The 13,859-nt window shown below is 40.3% G+C and overlaps 1 protein-coding gene across 1 annotated transcript in view; it reads left to right on the forward strand.

The window, feature by feature from the left end:
• The first annotated feature begins 1,108 nt into the window (after nucleotides 1-1,108).
• ptprna (protein tyrosine phosphatase receptor type Na) overlaps nucleotides 1,109-13,859 on the forward strand; it is a 136,187-nt gene continuing 123,436 nt past the window's right edge. The window contains exon 1 of the mRNA XM_065019643.1: nucleotides 1,109-1,419. Within this exon, the coding sequence (XP_064875715.1) occupies nucleotides 1,344-1,419 (76 nt within the window). The 5' untranslated portion in view covers nucleotides 1,109-1,343. The remainder of the gene's footprint in view (nucleotides 1,420-13,859) is intronic.

Here is a 13,859-nt window from a genome sequence, read left to right on the forward strand (position 1 = left end):
GTTCTACACCGCGCGCTGACTTTGCTTGTTCTCCTCTATCTCGGAGACAGAGGCAGCTCTCACTACCATTGGCCCACCGCGCTGCCTTTACTTGTTCTCCTCTATCTCGGAGACAGAGGCAGCTCTCACTACCATTGGCCCACCGCGCTGCCTTTACTTGTTCTCCTCTATCTCGGAGACAGAGGCAGCTCTCACTACATTGGCCCACGCGCTGCTTTACTTGTTCTCCTCTATCTCGGAGACAGAGGCAGCTCTCACTACCATTGGCCCACCGCGCTGCCTTTACTTGTTCTCCTCTATCTCGGAGACAGAGGCAGCTCTCACTACCATTGGCCCACCGCGCTGCCTTTACTTGTTCTCCTCTATCTCGGAGACAGAGGCAGCTCTCACTACCATTGGCCCACGCGCTGCCTTTACTTGTTCTCCTCTATCTCGGAGACAGAGGCAGCTCTCACTACCATTGGCCCACCGCGCTGCCTTTACTTGTTCTCCTCTATCTCGGAGACAGAGGCAGCTCTCACTACCATTGGCCCACCGCGCTGCCTTTACTTGTTCTCCTCTATCTCGGAGACAGAGGCAGCTCTCACTACCATTGGCCCACCGCGCTGCCTTTACTTGTTCTCCTCTATCTCGGAGACAGAGGCAGCTCTCACTACCATTGGCCCACCGCGCTGCCTTTACTTGTTCTCCTCTATCTCGGAGACAGAGGCAGCTCTCACTACCATTGGCCCACCGCGCTGCCTTTACTTGTTCTCCTCTATCTCGGAGACAGAGGCAGCTCTCACTACCATTGGCCCACCGCGCTGCCTTTACTTGTTCTCCTCTATCTCGGAGACAGAGGCAGCTCTCACTACCATTGGCCCACCGCGCTGCCTTTACTTGTTCTCCTCTATCTCGGAGACAGAGGCAGCTCTCACTACCATTGGCCCACCGCGCGCTGCCTTTGCCGCTGCAAAACATCTTGAAAATTCAACAGGGTCCTTTTGTGACGTCATTGCGGGACCCCACCGAACAGATCTATTGCGGGAGGGGAAGAAACTGACACAGGGAGGAAATGGAGAGATTCCCCGCTCCAGATCCGCTCCAGGATTTCCAGGGGTTTGGAATGTCGTGTGTCATACGTGTGTGTGTGTGTTCCCCTTTCCCTTTCGCTCAAACCCACAGTTATTACACTTTAGTCAAGGTTTGGTTTCAGTTACCTGGCGTGAATCCAGCGCGGTATAGGTCTGGTCGCAGCTCCGTGAAATAACATGGGGATTTGAATAGAGTCATAGGGGACGGAATTGGATCGTGAAGCCTACATCAGAAAGTAGTAGTCTTTTGTAGGTGGTGTCTGTCTAAAAATGAAGCGCCCGAGGCTATGGAGAGTGTTGTTTTTCATGACGCTGGTGTACCATCTTGGGATGTCCAGCAGATACGGTAAGATGATGGTGGAGTGGCATGTTGTTTCAGTGGAGGGAGAGGTGGAAGAGAAGACGTGCTGGTAGAGGGAAACATCACTGTGGAGGTAGTGAAGTAGTGTTTGGAATGAAGTCCGCAGTATAGAGACGTTGATGTAGTCTTTTCAGTTTACTTCAAAGATCTGCGACGTGTGGATGTCATTACATTGCGTCGAAGTCATGCCATCCATCTGATAGAGAAGATGATTTTGGTCATGGGTTGAATTTGAGAAAATACATGTTTAGGTTTTTGTAACATCAATTAACGGCTAGACTTTCAATTGATTTACTAAAATACATAAGGTAAGCTAGCTGTAAAATCGTGATTCAAAGGCGTTTTGCCCGACGTCATTTATTTTGATGCGGTTTTAGTTTGACTAAGCGAGCATGACATATTTTTTTCTGTTAAGTTGTGTAAATAACCACAGTTCACCGTGGAAAGGTAAAAGTGAAGAAAGTTAAAAAATATATATATATTCGCAAAGCTTTTAGCTATGGCTTTCCACCTGTTTCAGGACCACGGAGAGCGACTAGGCTACAGTTTGGCGCTGTTTGCCTTGTTTTGTTCATTGTATACTATCCTGCCTTTAAAAATATATATATAATTCTCTCTCATCTCGTCAACCCTGCTCTCCACTCTCCTGTTTTTACCTCTCTCCTTACCTCCTCCCCTCTCCTCCGTCCCCCGTCACACTATTGCGTTCCATAATGAGCCTTATTCTGACTCCAAGGCGTCATAATGGTCTCTGGCTCATCTCAGCCAGTTACCACGGTTACTTGGTGTTCTAAAGGTGAAAGTTCAAGGCTCTGTTTTTCTTTGTGTTTCTCTCATTTAGTCAGCCATTTAAATGGCTGTAGTTCCCTGTTTGACACCAACAGGCATTTAATTGATCACTAAATCATTCTTCATGGAATCTGTGTTCCATCTCCCTGTTTCTCTGTTACAGTGGTGGAATATATATTATTTTCCATAAGGGGTTGCCGTGGCCCTACAGGGCTACGCCTTCATCTTTTGAATTTCTTTAGTACGCTGAAGTGCATCTAGAATTATGGGAATGTGGATAAAAACAAAAGCGTACATCTCCCTCTTCAAAGCAAAATGAAATAATGTAATGTATAACCTGAATATATAGGGAACAAACACACTGAATATATAGGGAACAAACACACTGAATATATAGGGAACAAACACCCTGAATATACAGGGAACAAACACACTGAATATATAGGGAACAAACACCCTGAATATACAGGGAACAAACACCCTGAATATATAGGGAACAAACACACTGAATATATAGGGAACAAACACTCTGAATATATAGGGAACAAACACACTGAATATATAGGGAACAAACACCCTGAATATATAGGGAACAAACACACTGAATATATAGGGAACAAACACACTGAATATATAGGGAACAAACACCCTGAATATATAGGGAACAAACACACTGAATATATAGGGAACAAACACCCTGAATATATAGGGAACAAACACCCTGAATATATAGGGAACAAACACACTGAATATATAGGGAACAAACACTCTGAATATATAGGGAACAAACACCCTGAATATATAGGGAACAAACACCCTGAATATATAGGGAACAAACACACTGAATATATAGGGAACAAACACCCTGAATATATAGGGAACAAACACACTGAATTTATAGGGAACAAACACCCTGAATATATAGGGAACAAACACACTGAATATATAGGAGACAAACACCCTGAATATACAGGAGACAAACACTCTGAATATATAGGGAACAAACACACTGAATATATAGGGAACAAACACCCTGAATATATAGGGAACAAACACCCTGAATATATAGGGAACAAACACACTGAATATATAGGGAACAAACACACTGAATTTATAGGAGACAAACACTCTGAATATATAGGGAACAAACACACTGAATTTATAGGAGACAAACACTCTGAATATACAGGAGACAAACACTCTGAATATATAGGGAACAAACACACTGAATGTATAGGGAACAAACACACTGAATTTATAGGAGACAAACACCCTGAATATACAGGAGACAAACACTCTGAATATATAGGGAACAAACACACTGAATATATAGGGAACAAACACACTGAATTTATAGGAGACAAACACTCTGAATATATAGGGAACAAACACCCTGAATATACAGGGAACAAACACTCTGAATTTATAGGAGACAAACACTCTGAATATATAGGGAACAAACACACTGAATATATAGGAGACAAACACTTGGAATATACAGGGAACAAACACCCTGAATATATAGGGAACAAACACCCTGAATATATAGGGAACAAACACCCTGAATATATAGGAGACAAACACCCTGAATATATAGGGAACAAACACCCTGAATATATAGGGAACAAACACCCTGAATATATAGGGAACAAACACCCTGAATATATAGGAGACAAACACTCTGAATATATAGGGAACAAACACCCTGAATATATAGGGAACAAACACTCTGAATATATAGGGAACAAACACACTGAATATATAGGGAACAAACACACTGAATATATAGGGAACAAACACACTGAATATATAGGGAACAAACACTCTGAATATATAGAAGACAAACACTCTGAATATATAGGGAACAAACACCCTGAATATACAGGGAACAAACACTCTGAATATATAGGGAACAAACACCCTGAATATATAGGGAACAAACACCCTGAATATATAGGGAACAACCACCCTGAATATATAGGGAACAAACACCCTGAATATATAGGGAACAAACACCCTGAATATATAGGGAACAAACACCCTGAATATATAGGGAACAAACACTCTGAATATATAGAAGAAAAACACTCTGAATATATAGGGAACAAACACCCTGAATATACAGGGAACAAACACTCTGAATATATAGGGAACAAACACACTGAATTTATAGGAGACAAACACTCTGAATATATAGGGAACAAACACCCTGAATATACAGGGAACAAACACTCTGAATTTATAGGAGACAAACACTCTGAATATATAGGGAACAAACACACTGAATATATAGGGAACAAACACCCTGAATATATAGGGAACAAACACCCTGAATATATAGGGAACAAACACCCTGAATATATAGGAGACAAACACCCTGAATATATAGGGAACAAACACCCTGAATATATAGGGAACAAACACCCTGAATATATAGGGAACAAACACCCTGAATATATAGGAGACAAACACTCTGAATATATAGGGAACAAACACCCTGAATATATAGGGAACAAACACTCTGAATATATAGGGAACAAACACACTGAATATATAGGGAACAAACACACTGAATATATAGGGAACAAACACACTGAATATATAGGGAACAAACACTCTGAATATATAGAAGACAAACACTCTGAATATATAGGGAACACACACCCTGAATATACAGGGAACAAACACTCTGAATATATAGGGAACAAACACCCTGAATATATAGGGAACAAACACCCTGAATATATAGGGAACAAACACCCTGAATATATAGGGAACAAACACCCTGAATATATAGGGAACAAACACCCTGAATATATAGGGAACAAACACCCTGAATATATAGGGAACAAACACTCTGAATATATAGAAGACAAACACTCTGAATATATAGGGAACAAACACCCTGAATATACAGGGAACAAACACTCTGAATATATAGAAGACAAACACTCTGAATATATAGGGAACAAACACCCTGAATATACAGGGAACAAACACCCAGAATATATAGGGAACAAACACACTGAATATATAGGGAACAAACACTCTGAATATATAGGGAACAAACACTCTGAATATATAGGGTAGGGAACAAACACACTGAATATATAGGGAACAAACACTCTGAATATATAGGGAACAAACACCCTAAATATATAGGGAACAAACACTCTGAATATATAGGGAACAAACACACTGAATATATAGGGAACAAACACTCTGAATATATAGGGAACAAACACTCTGAATATATAGGGAACAAACACCCTGAATATATAGGGAACAAACACACTGAATATATAGGGAACAAACACACTGAATATATAGGGAACAAACACCCTGAATATATAGGGAACAAACACCCTGAATATATAGGGAACAAACACACTGAATATATAGGGAACAAACACCCTGAATATATAGGGAACAAACACCCTGAATATATAGGGAACAAACACCCTGAATATACAGGAGACAAACACTCTGAATATATAGGGAACAAACACACTGAATATATAGGGAACAAACACGCTGAATATATAGGGAACAAACACCCTGAATATATAGGGATCAAACACACTGAATATATAGGAGACAAACACCCTGAATATACAGGAGACAAACACTCTGAATATATAGGGAACAAACACACTGAATATATAGGGAACAAACACCCTGAATATATAGGGAACAAACACCCTGAATATATAGGGAACAAACACACTGAATATATAGGGAACAAACACCCTGAATATATAGGGAACAAACACACTGAATATATAGGGAACAAACACACTGAATTTATAGGAGACAAACACCCTGAATATACAGGAGACAAACACTCTGAATATATAGGGAACAAACACACTGAATATATAGGGAACAAACACTCTGAATTTATAGGAGACAAACACTCTGAATATATAGGGAACAAACACACTAAATATATAGGGAACAAACACCCTGAATATATAGGGAACAAACACCCTGAATATATAGGGAACAAACACCCTGAATATATAGGAGACAAACACCCTGAATATATAGGGAACAAACACCCTGAATATATAGGGAACAAACACCCTGAATATATTGGGAACAAACACCCTGAATATATAGGAGACAAACACTCTGAATATATAGGGAACAAACACCCTGAATATATAGGGAACAAACACACTGAATATATAGGGAACACACACACTTAATATATAGGGAACAAACACACTGAATTTATAGGAGACAAACACCCTGAATATACAGGAGACAAACACTCTGAATATATAGGGAACAAACACACTGAATATATAGGGAACAAACACACTGAATATATAGGGAACAAACACACTGAATATATAGGAGACAAACACACTGAATTTATAGGGAACAAACACACTGAATTTATAGGAGACAAACACTCTGAATATATAGGGAACAAACACCCTGAATATATAGGAGACAAACACGCTGAATATATAGGGAACAAACACACTGAATATATAGGGAACAAACACACTGAATATATAGGGAACAAACACACTGAATATATAGGGAACAAACACACTGAATATATAGGAGACAAACACACTGAATTTATAGGGAACAAACACACTGAATTTATAGGAGACAAACACTCTGAATATATAGGGAACAAACACCCTGAATATATAGGAGACAAACACACTGAATATATAGGGAACAAACACACTGAATATATAGGGAACAAACACACTGAATATATAGGGAACAAACACCCTGAATATATAGGGAACAAACACCCTGAATATATAGGGAACAAACACCCTGAATATATAGGGAACAAACACACTGAATATATAGGGAACAAACACTCTGATTATATAGGGAACAAACACCCTGAATATACAGGGAACAAACAATCTGAATATATAGAAGACAAACACTCTGAATATATAAGGAACAAACACCCTGAATATACAGGGAACAAACACCCTGAATATATAGGGAACAAACACACTGAATATATAGGGAACAAACACTCTGAATATATAGGGAACAAACACACTGAATATATAGGGAACAAACACTGAATATATAAGGAACAAACACCCTGAATATATAGGGAACAAACACTCTGAATATATAGGGAACAAACACACTGAATATATAGGGAACAAACACTCTGATTATATAGGGAACAAACACCCTGAATATACAGGGAACAAACAATCTGAATATATAGAAGACAAACACTCTGAATATATAAGGAACAAACACCCTGAATATACAGGGAACAAACACCCTGAATATATAGGGAACAAACACACTGAATATATAGGGAACAAACACTCTGAATATATAGGGAACAAACACACTGAATATATAGGGAACAAACACTCTGAATATATAAGGAACAAACACCCTGAATATATAGGGAACAAACACTCTGAATATATAGGGAACAAACACACTGAATATATAGGGAACAAACACACTGAATATATAGGGAACAAACACACTGAATATATAGGGAACAAACACCCTGAATATATAGGAGACAAACACTCTGAATATACAGGGACAAACACTCTGAATATATAGGGAACAAACACCCTGAATATATAGGGAACAAACACCCTGAATATATAGGGAACAAACACTCTGAATATATAGGGAACAAACACACTGAATATATAGGGAACAAACACACTGAATTTATAGGAGACAAACACTCTGAATATACAGGAGACAAACACTCTGAATATATAGGGAACAAACACTCTGAATATATAGGGAACACACACACTGAATATATAGGGAACAAACACACTGAATTTATAGGAGACAAACACCCTGAATATACAGGAGACAAACACTCTGAATATATAGGGAACAAACACTCTGAATATATAGGGAACAAACACACTGAATATATAGGGAACAAACACACTGAATATATAGGGAACAAACACACTGAATATATAGGGAACAAACACACTGAATATATAGGAGACAAACACACTGAATTTATAGGGAACAAACACACTGAATTTATAGGAGACAAACACTCTGAATATATAGGGAACAAACACCCTGAATATATAGGAGACAAACACACTGAATATATAGGGAACAAACACACTGAATATATAGGGAACAAACACACTGAATATATAGGGAACAAACACACTGAATTTATAGGAGACAAACACTCTGAATATATAGGGAACAAACACCCTGAATATATAGGAGACAAACACACTGAATATATAGGGAACAAACACACTGAATATATAGGGAACAAACACACTGAATATATAGGGAACAAACACCCTGAATATATAGGGAACAAACACCCTGAATATATAGGGAACAAACACCCTGAATATATAGGGAACAAACACACTGAATATATAGGGTACAAACACTCTGAATATATAGGGAACAAACACCCTGAATATACAGGGAACAAACAATCTGAATATATAGAAGACAAACACTCTGAATATATAGGGAACAAACACCCTGAATATACAGGGAACAAACACCCTGAATATATAGGGAACAAACACACTGAATATATAGGGAACAAACACTCTGAATATATAGGGAACAAACACTCTGAATATATAGGGAACAAACACACTGAATATATAGGGAACAAACACTCTGAATATATAGGGAACAAACACCCTGAATATATAGGGAACAAACACTCTGAATATATAGGGAACAAACACACTGAATATATAGGGAACAAACACTCTGAATATATAGGGAACAAACACTCTGAATATATAGGGAACAAACACCCTGAATATATAGGGAACAAACACACTGAATATATAGGGAACAAACACCCTGAATATATAGGAGACAAACACTCTGAATATACAGGGACAAACACTCTGAATATATAGGGAACAAACACCCTGAATATATAGGGAACAAACACCCTGAATATATAGGGAACAAACACCCTGAATATATAGGGAACAAACACACTGAATATATAGGGAACAAACACACTGAATATATAGGGAACAAACACACTGAATATATAGGGAACAAACACCCTGAATATATAGGGAACAAACACCCTGAATATATAGGGAACAAACACCCTGAATATATAGGGAACAAACACCCTGAATATATAGGGAACAAACATCCTGGATATATAGGGAACAAACACACTGAATATATAGGGAACAAACACCCTGAATATACAGGAGACAAACACTCTGAATATATAGGGAACAAACACACTGAATATATAGGGAACAAACACACTGAATATATAGGGAACAAACACCCTGAATATATAGGGAACAAACACACTGAATATATAGGGAACAAACACCCTGAATATATAGGGAACAAACACACTGAATTTATAGGAGACAAACACTCTGAATATATAGGGAACAAACACACTGAATTTATAGGAGACAAACACTCTGAATATACAGGAGACAAACACTCTGAATATATAGGGAACAAACACACTGAATATATAGGGAACAAACACACTGAATATATAGGGAACAAACACACTGAATTTATAGGAGACAAACACTTTGAATATATAGGGAACAAACACCCTGAATATATAGGAGACAAACACACTGAATATATAGGGAACAAACACACTGAATATATAGGGAACAAACACACTGAATATATAGGGAACAAACACCCTGAATATATAGGGAACAAACACCCTGAATATATAGGGAACAAACACCCTGAATATATAGGAGACAAACACCCTGAATATATAGGGAACAAACACCCTGAATATATAGGGAACAAACACACTGAATATATAGGGAACAAACACACTGAATATACAGGGAACAAACACCCTGAATATATAGAAGACAAACACTCTGAATATATAGGGAACAAACACCCTGAATATATAGGGAACAAACACCCTGAATATATAGGGAACAAACACTGAATATATAGAAGACAAACACTCTGAATATATAGGGAACAAACACCCTGAATATACAGGGAACAAACACCCTGAATATATAGGGAACAAACACCCTGAATATATAGGGAACAAACACCCTGAATATATAGGGAACAAACATCCTGGATATATAGGGAACAAACACACTGGATATATAGGGAACAAACACCCTGAATATATAGGGAACAAACACCCTGAATATATAGGAGACAAACACTCTGAATATATAGGGAACAAACACACTGAATATACAGGAGACAAACACTCTGAATATATAGGGAACAAACACACTGAATATATAGGGAACAAACACCCTGAATATATAGGGAACAAACACCCTGAATATATAGGGAACAAACACACTGAATATATAGGGAACAAACACCCTGAATATATAGGGAACAAACACACTGAATATATAGGGAACAAACACACTGAATATATAGGGAACAAACACACTGAATATATAGGGAACAAACACACTGAATATATAGGGAACAAACACACTGAATTTATAGGAGACAAACACTCTGAATATATAGGGAACAAACACTCTGAATATATAGGGAACAAACACCCTGAATATATAGGGAACAAACACTCTGAATATATAGGGAACAAACACACTGAATATACAGGGAACAAACACCCTGAATATAGGGTACGTCCCCCTGTCTTTTGAGACAATAACTATCTCTGTTGTTTCTCTCTCTCTTTCTTTATCTCTCTCACCCTTTATCTCTCTCTCCCTTTTTATCTCTCTGTGTGTGTGTGTGTGTGTGTGTGTGTGTGTGTGTGTGTGTGTGTGTGTGTGTGTGTGTGTGTGTGTGTGTGTGTGTGTGTGTGTGTGTGTGTTGTCAGGGGAGAGTTATGAGTCATTGCCAGCATCCTGGCATACGCCGCGTTGATAATGACTAATGATAATATAATGATACTGATAGGTCTGGGTGCCTGACGGAAGAGACCAGGAGACTTTAGCTGGGTACATGACAGAGAAGGAGACCTTAGCTGGGTACATGATAGAGGAGACCAGGAGACCTTAGCTGGGTACATGATAGAAGATGAGACCAGGAGACCTTAGCTGGGTACATGATAGAGGATGAGACCAGGAGACCATAGCTGTGTACATGATAGAGGATGAGACCAGGAGACCTTAGCGGGGTACATGACAGAGGATGAGACCAGGAGACTTTAGCTGGGTACATGACAGAGAAGGAGACCAGGAGACCTTAGCTGGGTACATGATAGAGGAGACCAGGAGACCTTAGCTGGGTACATGACAGAGGATGAGACCAGGAGACCTTAGCTGGGTACATGATAGAGGATGAGACCAGGAGACCTTAGCTGGGTACATGATAGAGGATGAGACCAGGAGACCTTAGCTGGGTACATGACAGAGAAGGAGACCAGGAGACCTTAGCTGGGTACATGATAGAGGAGACCAGGAGACCTTAGCTGGGTACATGATAGAGGATGAGACCAGGAGACCTTAGCTGGGTACATGATAGAGGAGACCAGGAGACCTTAGCTGGGTACATGATAGAGGATGAGACCAGGATACCTTAGCTGTGTACATGATAGAGGATGAGACCAGGAGACCTTAGCTGGGTACATGATAGAGGATGAGACCAGGAGACCTTAGCTGGGTACATGATAGAGGATGAGACCAGGAGACCTTAGCTGGGTACATGACAGAGAAGGAGACCAGGAGACCTTAGCTGGGTACATGATAGAGGAGACCAGGAGACCTTAGCTGGGTACATGATAGAGGATGAGACCAGGAGACCTTAGCTGGGTACATGATAGAGGATGAGACCAGGAGACCTTAGCTGTGTACATGATAGAGGATGAGACCAGGATACCTTAGCTGGGTACATGATAGAGGATGAGACCAGGAGACCTTAGCTGTGTACATGATAGAGGATGAGACCAGGAGACCTTAGCTGGGTACATGATAGAGGATGAGACCAGGAGACCTTAGCTGTGTACATGATAGAGGATGAGACCAGGAGACCTTAGCTGGGTACATGATAGAGGATGAGACCAGGAGGCCTTAGCTAGGTACATGACAGAGAAGGAGACCAGGAGACCTTAGCTGGGTACATGATAGAGGAGACCAGGAGACCTTAGCTGGGTACATGATAGAGGATGAGACCAGGAGACCTTAGCTGTGTACATGATAGAGGATGAGACCAGGAGACCTTAGATGGGTACATGATAGAGGATGAGACCAGAAGACCTTAGCTGTGTACATGACAGAGGATGAGACCAGGAGACCTTAGCTGGGTACATGATGGAGGAGACCAGGAGACCTTAGCTGGGTACATGATAGAGGATGAGACCAGGAGACCTTAGCTGTGTACATGATAGAGGATGAGACCAGGAGACCTTAGCTGTGTACATGATAGAGGATGAGACCAGGAGACCTTAGCTGGGTACATGACAGAGGATGAGACCAGGAGACCTTAGCTGGGTACATGATAGAGGATGAGACCAGGAGACCTTAGCTGGGTACATGATAGAGGATGAGACCAGGAGACCTTAGCTGGGTACATGATAGAGGAGACCAGGAGACCTTAGCTGGGTACATGATAGAGGATGAGACCAGGATACCTTAGCTGGGTACATGACAGAGGATGAGACCAGGAGACCTTAGCTGGGTACATGATAGAGGATGAGACCAGGAGACCTTAGCTGGGTACATGATAGAGGAGACCAGGAGACCTTAGCTGTGTACATGATAGAGAATGAGACCAGGAGACCTTAGCTGTGTACATGATAGAGGATGAGACCAGGAGACCTTGGCTGGGTACATGACAGAGGATGAGACCAGGAGACCTTAGCTGGGTACATGATAGAGGATGAGACCAGGAGACCTTAGCTGGGTACATGATAGAGGATGAGACCAGGAGACCGTAGCTGGGTACATGACAGAGGATGAGACCAGGAGACCTTAGCTGGGTACATGACAGAGAAGGAGACAATGAACACTCAAAGCTTTGGCTCCACTCAGGGGAAATAAGGCCAATTCCGATTGTACATTTTTGTTTCCAAAGATCGGGTTATATGTTGGGTTTTATGTTGAACCTGCACTCCAGGCAGGTTCAATAACATCACCCAAAGTATTTGAAAGATTTCAGGTCTGCTGGGAGCATTCAGGTGTCTGTGTCTGCCACTATATTTGTATCTGTCTGAGTGGAAATAGCCACTGGAAGATAATAATGTAGGAGATCAGGACAGTGTGTCCCGACAGCTGTCAGAAGCTCTCTTTACTCTGCTCTGTGGGAAAGCATCATCCCCTCCCCCCTATCCATAGATTTCAGTTCTTAATCAATCACTCCATCCTACGCCAGAAACCCCACTGTCTAACCTCGACCCCAGGCTCAATTGCTACCTCACAGCATATGCATACTTAGAGAGAGAGAGTCGATTGGTGGAGGTGATTATTTGAATGTCAGTCACTGAGTCAGAGAGAGAGAGATAGAGAGAGGGAGAGAGAGAGAGAGAGAGAGAGAGAGAGAGAGAGACAGAGAGAGAGAGAGAGAGAGAGAGAGAGAGAGAGAGAGAGGGGAGGGGGTAGACCCAACCAAATCATGAGAAAACAAAAAGATAATTACTTGACACATTGGAAGGAATTAACAAAAAAACTGAGCAAACTAGAATAGTATTT

This window comes from Oncorhynchus nerka, linkage group LG1 (genome assembly GCF_034236695.1).
Source record: "Oncorhynchus nerka isolate Pitt River linkage group LG1, Oner_Uvic_2.0, whole genome shotgun sequence".
Taxonomy (NCBI): Eukaryota; Metazoa; Chordata; class Actinopteri; order Salmoniformes; family Salmonidae; genus Oncorhynchus; species Oncorhynchus nerka.